The sequence below is a fragment of the Apis dorsata genome, unplaced genomic scaffold (genome assembly GCF_000469605.1).
Source record: "Apis dorsata unplaced genomic scaffold, Apis dorsata 1.3 scaffold_416, whole genome shotgun sequence".
Taxonomy (NCBI): domain Eukaryota; kingdom Metazoa; phylum Arthropoda; class Insecta; order Hymenoptera; family Apidae; genus Apis; species Apis dorsata.
The window spans coordinates 228,419-238,341 of NW_006263671.1; the positions used below are offsets into that span (position 1 = coordinate 228,419).

Here is a 9,923-nt window from a genome sequence, read left to right on the forward strand (position 1 = left end):
AAAATATTAACCAAAGCATAGGTTCTAGATTCGTGGATTAATTTTAAAAAAAAGAGAAAAAGAAGTAAAATATTAAAAGATTATAGTCCAGATCATATTTGAATTATATAGAATTGTTCAATCAGTGGCAACGATTCCAACGCGTAAATTGAAACGCGTTCCCGAGATCCACGATATTCATAGGTTAAATTAGCTCGATTAAGCGCGCCCTCTCCCTTTTTCTCGTTCGACAAGCGGCCACGAGAGGCGCGCCGTTTAATTTCTTCCCTCCTTTTGCTCCCATTAATCACTGTCTTCTCTTAGAGCGTCCTATTCCGCTCAGGCGTGACCGGTTTTTCCGCGCGGCCTTGGCCGTGGTGCACGCGCCATCTACTCGCCCGATTTTCCGCTTCCTTCGTGCTATTCGATGCGAGTGCTAGTGAATCGAGAAGAGTTCAAGGATGATCGAAAGTTCAATGGCTGCCGTTACATAAGGAGGGAATCGAAAGTGGAGAATTGAAGTGGAGGAAGAAAAGTTTAATCTATCTCTAAGTTTTTAACGTTTCCAAGCAAGTGACGTATTCTTTCAAAGTTAGGTTAGGGCAGGAATATTATTGCTATTATTCCTTAAAGCTACGAAGTTTCCAAAGTTTCTAAGGTTTCTTAGTTTTTCGACGGTTTCAAGATTTCTAGAATTGTTTAAAAAAAACTTTCCAAATACTCTAACTATTAAATCTTCCTTTCTTTCGAGAAAAAAGGAATAGTTTCCATTCATGGATCCAACGATAACCGGTCTGGTTGGATAAAAAAAAAAGAACGAAGCCACAAAGTGGAAGTCGATCGCACCTCACAACATCAGGATTCCTGTCGATAAGAAAGTATGGATTCTGTTACAATCCTGGGAAACTGGGTGCAAAATTTCCCCCTTGTCGATCGTCTGCCGGTATTTAAACGGTCGCCAAGGCATTTGATCTCATGTGAGAACTCGACTGTGAACAATATATATAATCGACGAACTTCGGTGAAAAGAAGAACTGTTCTTGACACGAATGGATACACTGGTATTGTCCAAGTGCTATTAATTTTTTAATGTGCAACCAAGTTTTCGATCTGTCAATATTCGAAATTTAAAATTTTTTTTGAGGATTTTAATTTAATAAATTGTGGAATAAGGAATTTGAAAATTTGAAATCTGAAAATTATAGAATTGGAAATCTAAAGTTTGAAAATTTCGAAGTTGTATTAATTTTTTTAAGATATTATTCGTAAAATTTTCGATTGTTTGTTGTCTGTTTCTCGAATTTGAGATTTCGAGAAACAGAAAATTTGGAAATATCCGAAAATTGTACAATTGAAAAACCTAGGGATCTGAAATGTGAAAATTTAATAAGTTTGAAGTATTAAGAATTGTAAAAAAATTCTGCAAGAGTATAGAAGAATGCATGTCTCAGAACTATAATTGCACAACATTCAAGGATATCGTACTTCCTTCTTTCCAATCTACTTCTTATCTGCAATTCAATCCCGGGAAAAGAGCAATCTTCCGATCTAATTAACTTCCCTTCCCCATTGTAATTGTTGTGGCCACGGATTTTCCAGCGGGAACGCGCATCAGTCTCAGTTTTCACGCAGACCAAGCAAAAGCTGGTCGTCACGGGTCACGCGATCCCCCCCTCGCATTCAGATCGAACAATACGTCTCCTAATTACGCTCGAGGTTCCTTAAAATCGCCGAGACTGACCTCTTTCTTTCTGAAAACGTACGTACAAACACGCAACTGTTTCACTTAACTTTCAGATCAAATCTTCGAATTTTCAAATTTCTTGTATCCCAGATTCTTAAATTTTTCGATTCGCATAATCTCTTGTATGAGTCTCCAAAAATTCATAAATCAGTAGACAACATTTGAAATAGTATTATAAATCTTAAAAAATTTCTCAAACTCTTAAAAAATCTACAAAACAGTTAAAACATATTTCTGAAACTATTAAAACAATATTTTGTACTATCATTTCATCATGTACAAGTATCTTTACATTTTTACAAAAAATCTTGCAGAATCTCAGATTAAGAAACCTAAATATATTAACACGTGTTGCATTAATTTAATTTAAGTGATGGGTTTAAGTATACTCGTACAACGCTGGAACTAATACACTTCAAACCCATCACTTGATACCTGCATCGCAACGCGTCTCGGCGTCCGTAAGTAGTCTTTAACCCCGCAAACTCTCCAAAGATCTTTAACCACACCTTTCCTCCCTATACGCCCAGGAATTTAATCTCTCGATGCCGTTACTCGAAGCCGCGTTAAAACGTATCCAGCCAATCGGCCGATCCACGAGCCTCGACAATTGGTCCGGCTATAGGCAGACCAAACCCGGAAGCGTGTGCCCGTGTATCCTTTCCGTGTACCCTAGCATCCTTCTAGTATATCGATGGTCTTTGAACGAAACGGGTGTCGGCCGAACGAGGACAGGTGAACGTTTCAAGCGGTTTACGGTGTAACCAGCGTGCTCGAAGACGTGCTCGTGACCCTATGACGGCCCCTTCGCCATCGCGTATCAGTTCCTCGAGTGGGGATTCGGCCAGTTCCTGTATCGCGTATATAAAGAGTTAATATATGAGAGGCGAGATCTTTTGAATGGTCGATTCTAAAAATAAAAAAGAAACAAACACAAAAGTTGCAAAAATGTCGATTGATTATTTATTAAGTTGCGAACGATTCAAATTTACTTTAGATATAACTTGCTAAATTATATTATATATTGCTAAATTAGAGACAAAAATATATCATTTGGCTTTGACGAATTTCCAAATGAGAAAAATATGTTACGCCCACTAGGTTTACATCATGTCACGTGACATCTCTGCCTATTCTAGCAACAGTAGTGGGGATAATGTGATGTATTCTTCTCATTCGAAAATTTGTCGTTAGAGTTACTATACTATGTTTCATACTTTATGGACATATTACGGATCCTGTATTTGACGTTACCTCCATTATTTCGATATTATTATACTTCTGTGAGATATTATGCTTATATCGAGATACTCTTTTTGTAAGTTACGTGTCCGGTATACGAAGCCCCTCGATCTAACCTCTCGTTCTCGTTCTACATTATTTTATTGGGATATCGGCGACCGTTGCAAGCACGTGGACACGCATGCAAATTGACGCAGCTTGTATGTAATTATCATTCGTTAATATTCCTACCGATAGCACCGTGTTTGTTATCGATGAGAATGCAGAAGGAATTCTTTGATTTTTCTTCTGTTCGTTCTTCTGGATCGAGTGCTTTGATCATTTGAGTAGAACTCGGTGGAGCGTAACGCAAATGGAAATTTGAAGTTTCTGAAAAAATCGAACATCGTTTCGTAGAAATAATTATGCTACTTTTTTCGTATTTTAATCTGGAATAGTTACAAACTCCATGATATTTATCGCATACTATTATTTTCATTATTATTTTTACAATCTAGACGTAGAATTTTTCCTTTTTTTTTGGTATATTTATTTTTTTCTATTCAAGAATAATCAGATAAAATACGAAGAAACATCGTTCTATTTTATTATATTTTTTAATTCATTTGTATCACGAAAGAATGAAAAATATAATCTCATCACTAACTTTTTTTTTAAATTTAAGTGCGAATATTTCAAAAACAATCAAAAATTGATATTTTATTTTATTGATTTTTTTTAAAATAAAAAAAGTTATTTCGTATACACATCTTTATATATATATTGATAAAAATGAGAACAATCTAGACTAATTATTTTATATGAAATCATAATACATATAGACAGTTACTTATTGTGAATATTATATACATTTATGCAAATGAATTAAAATCATTAATAATAATCTTTTATATATTATCCATCGGTGCATTAACATTATCTCTTTATGTATTCCTCTATTGCATTCTTCGCTTTTCCCATCACGAAGTCATGCGTATTCGCATAGTTAGCTCGGTCGATATCGGCGCCTCTAATCTATTCATTAGTCCTAATATACCGACAGACAGCCACCCACTCTCCATCAGATATTACTAACCAGTGTCATTCGGTCTTCGTTTTACGATCATTAGCTGTTCATAGGCCTTAGAAGATGCGAAGACCCATCATAGCCGGCTTCGATTATCGGTTTCCGGATTGGAATGGGTCCTTCGACTAATTAACGCCTTTACGACTGCCGCCGTTTAAACTACCATCTATATTTCATCTGGTTATACCGATCTCTTTGGTCAGGTTTTCGGATGCTCTTTCTTGGTACCTTTTCAGTTTTTGCGTTTTTTGCCCCTGATTTTCGTCAATCTCTTAATCACCTGATGAGGTCGATGGACCGTTTAAACGGTCTTGTTTATTATGGTTTAATGAATTCGTTAGAATTTTCGAAATGTCTTTTAGAAATGAAAATTAATTGAAAAAATTGGTCCATTATATTTCGATTTTTTTTATAAATATTTTTTATATATTGATAGCAATGTTAATGAAGTTTAATAATTTTATAATGTTAATATCAGAATATTCAAATATTGTCTTTTTTAAAATAAACTTTTTTAGAAGTTATTATATAATTTTTGTATTACAAAATTATACAATATTTAAATTTAAAATATTTAAATTTTTTGCATTTAATTATATATCATCGATATTGCTATAAATATATATTTCAAATTTAAAATTTTAAGAAAATGAAAGAAGAAACTTTTTATTCGATTTAATTGATCAATTAAGAAATCCATTAACCCAATTTAATTTCCACTAAAACGAGAAACTTATACCTGACATCAATTTTACAACTTTCTTCCATCCATTGGTTGTACCAATCCTAACACAAGGGGTCCGAAAATTCCCCTATCTCTCTCAAAGGGATGATAAGAAGATAAGGACCAATCAACCTGGTGAATTTATCTCTGGATCGCTGCCAATCGTCGCTAGGTAATTGGATATAGGATCGCATGGGTCGTATAATCGGTTTCTCAGGGAGGGAGTGGACGCATCAACCCCCTTCGAAGCCAGTCTTCGGAATGTAATTAGTCAAGGGAGCTGGCTGGGCGCAATCTTGGCCAGCGATCTTCCACAGCTAACGTCAGGGTTCTGCGATTTCTCCAGATCCCATGGAGTTACAAGTGGTCGGGGAATAATTAAAATTGGTCGAGCGGGCAGGTGTTGTCCCTCGATACTTTTTTTTAATAAATATTTTTTTTCTTCCTTTCTTTTTTTTTTTTGTGAAGATGGTTTATGATTTTGAGGTTATTTAACCCTTTCGAGATAAATTTTTTTGGAAATAAATACGATATTATGATAAAACAAAATATAATTAATTAAAAATTAATTTTCTAAATGAGATTATTGATTAATTGAAATTCTAATATTGTGTTTCGATATTTTTTTCAGTAATATTTGAAACTAATGTAAAAATTATTTTTAGAATGTAAATTTTTATTAATTTTTAAATAGTTAAATATAAAAAGAGTTGAAATCTTATTATGAAATCTTTTTTTTTTTTAAATTAAATATTAAGTTCGAGAAATTTTTTCGATTTAAAATTGTCGTTTATTAATCGCTTCATTAAAAAATATTTCGCATTACATTATAAGCGAAATATTCGAACGTAATATTTATATAATTCGTATGACACTACGAACGAGTTCGAAGTATTTCTCGAGTTTGTTTATTAGAACGAGATTTCAATGTTAGTTTTATCGATAGTTCGATTCGAACAACATTCAGTCTCGTGTTATTCATGGCGTCGTGCGAACGATATAGCGTCGCGGAATATTTCGTTTCTGGCGTATAAATTATACTGTATTCCGGAATATTTCGTCCATAATATTATATAAATTATATTGTGTCGCGAAATATCTCGTCCATAATATCGTATAAACTATATTGTGTCGCGAAATATCTCGTCCATAGTATCGTATAAACTATATTGTGTCGCGAATTGTTATTTTATATTGTGAAGTATTTCGTCAGTGGTATCATATGAATTATATTCCAAAATATTTCGTCAGTGACATCGTATGACTTAGTGTGATATAGTGTGTGGAATATATCGTAAGTGATCGCAAATTATACGAACAATATTGTATTGCGAATATTTCGCCCATAGTGTCATATAACCTATATTGTGTCCATGATAGAAAATCCTGAAAATTCTTGCATCTCTGACAATCGTCTGTTTTGCAATAAATTTTTTTATTTTCAAAATTTGTACATTAATTTGACAACCTTATTCTCAAAATCCTTTAGGATTTTTTTTCGAATATTTCATCATTAATGAATATTAGCACAAAAAATATATATATTGATTGCGAAATGGAACTATCGTTAATATCCGGAGTGATTTGTTATTTGATTTTCATTATCTTGTTCGAGGTTAATTACTGACTGCATTCGTTGTCATCCAGACAAGTTTTTGCTCGCGAATTAATCGAACGATGCAAAGAAAAAAATTGCAAGTTGACTAATTAAAGTCAACTTTTACTTCGATCGCGTATAAACTGTTATACGTACTTCAAAGATAAATGATATTATTAGCATACAGGATGGAGCTATTGCCTTGACAGTAATGGTTTTCTTTCTACAGTGTCGTGTATCGATATTCGTATTATATAAATTTCAAGATGCATTGAGTAATCGAATTTTGTATCGGTTAATGAAGGAAATAATCACGAATCTCAATAATTCATCGATAATTCTGTTGTGCATTCTGCATGTAGAAATTTTATATACATACTTGTATTAATTTCATATAAAAGTTTTTTTTTTCATTTCTTCATGTGATTTCAAAAACATCAATAACAAATTAATAAAATTCCAAATTTCTAAAGGAATATCGATTCAATTTCGATCCAAATATTTGTAAAACTTTTAAAATTTCATTCTCTCTCAATTTTGTATTACATTATTTCTATATTAAATAGTTAAAGTAGATTGCTTGTGAAAAATAAATACAATAATACGACAAAGGCATAGATGAAAATTTATAAAGTATTGTAATTCTCTACATAACCTCAAATCATGGAGAGATTACAAAGAATTAAACATAAGAAAAGTGTTATTCAAAGTGGTGAATAGACTCCGGGATTCCACGGATTCTTCGTGACTCCTTTATCCTCGTGTTATTTAAATAGAAATCCTAAAAAGAAAAAAGAAAAGAGAGATCGTAGAGATCGATTGCCAGTGTATATCTAATGCATTCGTGAGGTCCTGTCACAGTTCTAACTTTCATTCAAATAATGTAGATTTAATCTGTTACAATATCGACAATAATTTTTAGATTATTTTTATACATATAATTTTATAAATAATAGTTTTGACGATTATTTGAAATTGGTGAATTTTATGTAGAATAGATAAAAAATTAATTTGTTAAATATTAGATAGATTATATTTACAAATTAAATATAGATAGATTACATTTACAAAATTTTCTAAATTTATAATATTTGATACATTATTATAGTTTCGAAAAAGTATTAGACAAAATTTCTATTAGATCATAGGAATACTTTTTACTAAATTTAAAATACTTTTAATGAAATTATTTAAAATGAAAAGTGAAGCTTAACAAACAGAATCAAGAAAAATACAATTTTTCTTCTATTTCTTATTAAAAAAGATAATATATGATAATATACTTAGCAGATATCTGTAGATAGACTTCTTTCGAAATTATTCGAAATAAAGTGGAACGAAACGAAAAGTGAAACTAAATAATCGAGAAAAATGGATAAAATTTTTTTTTCCACTTCTCGTAAAAGATTTATTCGCGAGAAATCGGGAGGAAATCGAGCGTGTCGAGCCTCGATCTCCTCGTGGCTTGGGGCTATTAGAGGCAACCTCTTAGTGCTGGACTATATCCATGGCAGCGATACTATCTCGCCGCCGGTCTAGAACTCGTGCTCCTTTCCTCATAGGCTAGGCGTGGTACATGACGAACAACCGTGAACTGAGGCATGCTGCACGTGCGTATCTAACCAATGAAACCGGTCTCCTTCAAAAAACCCGACAATACTCCCGTGCACCGTTTCGTACGCGCGCTTCTACCGAGACTATGAATATTCGAAACATTTGAACGAATGATAGTTTATTAACGAGAAATTGGATCGGTTTGAAAATATTTTTAAAATTCAAAATTTTTGAAAAAATTTTATATCATGGATAGAATGTATATTTTTAATTGTGTTATATGACGAAAACGTTCGTATAAATAGAGTGCTCTACTTATAATGGTTTATTATTCCGCTTATTGTCAATTAGATATTATCGATAAAAAATGGAACTATGCTATTATTTCGCGTTATTTTAAATTACTACTAGTTAAATTATCTCAACATATTATAAATTAAAATCAATATTTCAATATTAAAATCAATATTTCAATATTTAAATCGAAGAATATAAAAATATATAATAAAAATTATTTTTTTCTTAAATATTAATTTCTAAATATGAATTTCTCAAAGTAATGACCATATTATTTATGTCACTATGATTCTCAATGCCTTATATAAAATTTCATCGATATAAATGATCATTTTCGAAGAATCTACTTGTAATCATACGTTTCATGAGTAGATTCATGATTTTCTCGTATCGAATTTCCAGGTCGTTGGGAAGATCGGAAACCTTTCTCCTTTTTCCTTTTTGCCTTTTCATTCAAGTATTCTTGAACAGAATCCTCGTTTTCTTCATTCCATCCGGAGTGAAAGATTGACTTTTTTGATTGTGAGATAGACGATACACAATATAATATTTGATATCAGAAAAAGTCATTTACAATTTTTCTATTGTATAATTTTTAAATAGAAACATTCTCTTCAATTTCATAATTATGATATATTCCATAAAAAAAAATGTTATGATAATCGAATATCTGGATCATCGACGACTCTTCGAAATTTGATTAATAATAATTCCTCTTAATCTTATAATTCTCTGATATATTTGATAACAAAAAATATTCCCATGGAATATCTCGAATACGATCATCATCATTCTCTAAAACTTAAGAAAGTTTTTAAATTTATTGATACATATATATATATATATATATATAAATATTATTTCCAATCAAATACCTCGATTGATGTATATCTGTCACTTGTCTTAATCTCTCCTCATCCATCGACAGAAAAAGAATGAAATAAAATTTATTCACTGATGCAATGCCAATCAATTTCAATCAAAGATCGAATATTCTAACCGTTACTGTACAGCTCGATCGTAATTTGTCCCAAAGAAGGTAGAAGCGTATTATCGATTACCGATGCGTCAAGATGTAATCGATCGTGGCCCCAATCCGGAAAGTCATGGACGATGATCGGTGTACGTGACGGGGATCGATTGACCGTCTCGTGAACAATCGATCACGATCCTGAATATTTGAAGATTAGAAATTTTTTTTGCTATCGAATAACCAGATTGGTTTTTCTGTTGCAGCAAAAGGTGAAATTCTGGTTTGCGACAGGTGGCGCCGGATTTTGCATTAGCAGGGCGCTTGCGATGAAAATGACACCGGTTGCTGGGTAAATATTAACTTTCTCTCCAGATTCTTAAATTATTTTCGATAGTTTTCATATAGTAGTTTAATCATCGATGTTTAACCATTTGCAATTGTTCGATAAATTTTACGTTAAGTCACTGAAAAGAAGAGAAAAAGTTCAGAAATATATTTGATTTTTGCAAAGAATTGATAGAATAATATATATATATTATTTTTTATATAATGATTGATCTTTTATATATAAAAATATTTTATAATAAGTTTTTTTACATTAATAAAATATAATCACATTCGGAATAAAAATTTCTGAGTCAATGAAATATACATAAATTTATATATATGTAATATATATATATAAATTTTATTATATAAGTATATAAAGTATTAAATATATTTTCTATTTTTTTTTTTTTTTTTTTT

The 9,923-nt window shown here is 31.6% G+C and overlaps 1 protein-coding gene across 1 annotated transcript in view; it reads left to right on the top strand.

The window, feature by feature from the left end:
* The first annotated feature begins 2,282 nt into the window (after positions 1 to 2,282).
* LOC116184848 (fringe glycosyltransferase-like) overlaps positions 2,283 to 9,923 on the top strand; it is a 23,606-nt gene continuing 15,965 nt past the window's right edge. Inside the window, exons 1-3 of the mRNA XM_031512349.1 lie at positions 2,283 to 2,288; positions 2,473 to 2,474; positions 9,440 to 9,525. Of these exons, the coding sequence (XP_031368209.1) occupies positions 9,503 to 9,525 (23 nt within the window). The 5' untranslated portion in view covers positions 2,283 to 2,288; positions 2,473 to 2,474; positions 9,440 to 9,502. The remainder of the gene's footprint in view (positions 2,289 to 2,472; positions 2,475 to 9,439; positions 9,526 to 9,923) is intronic.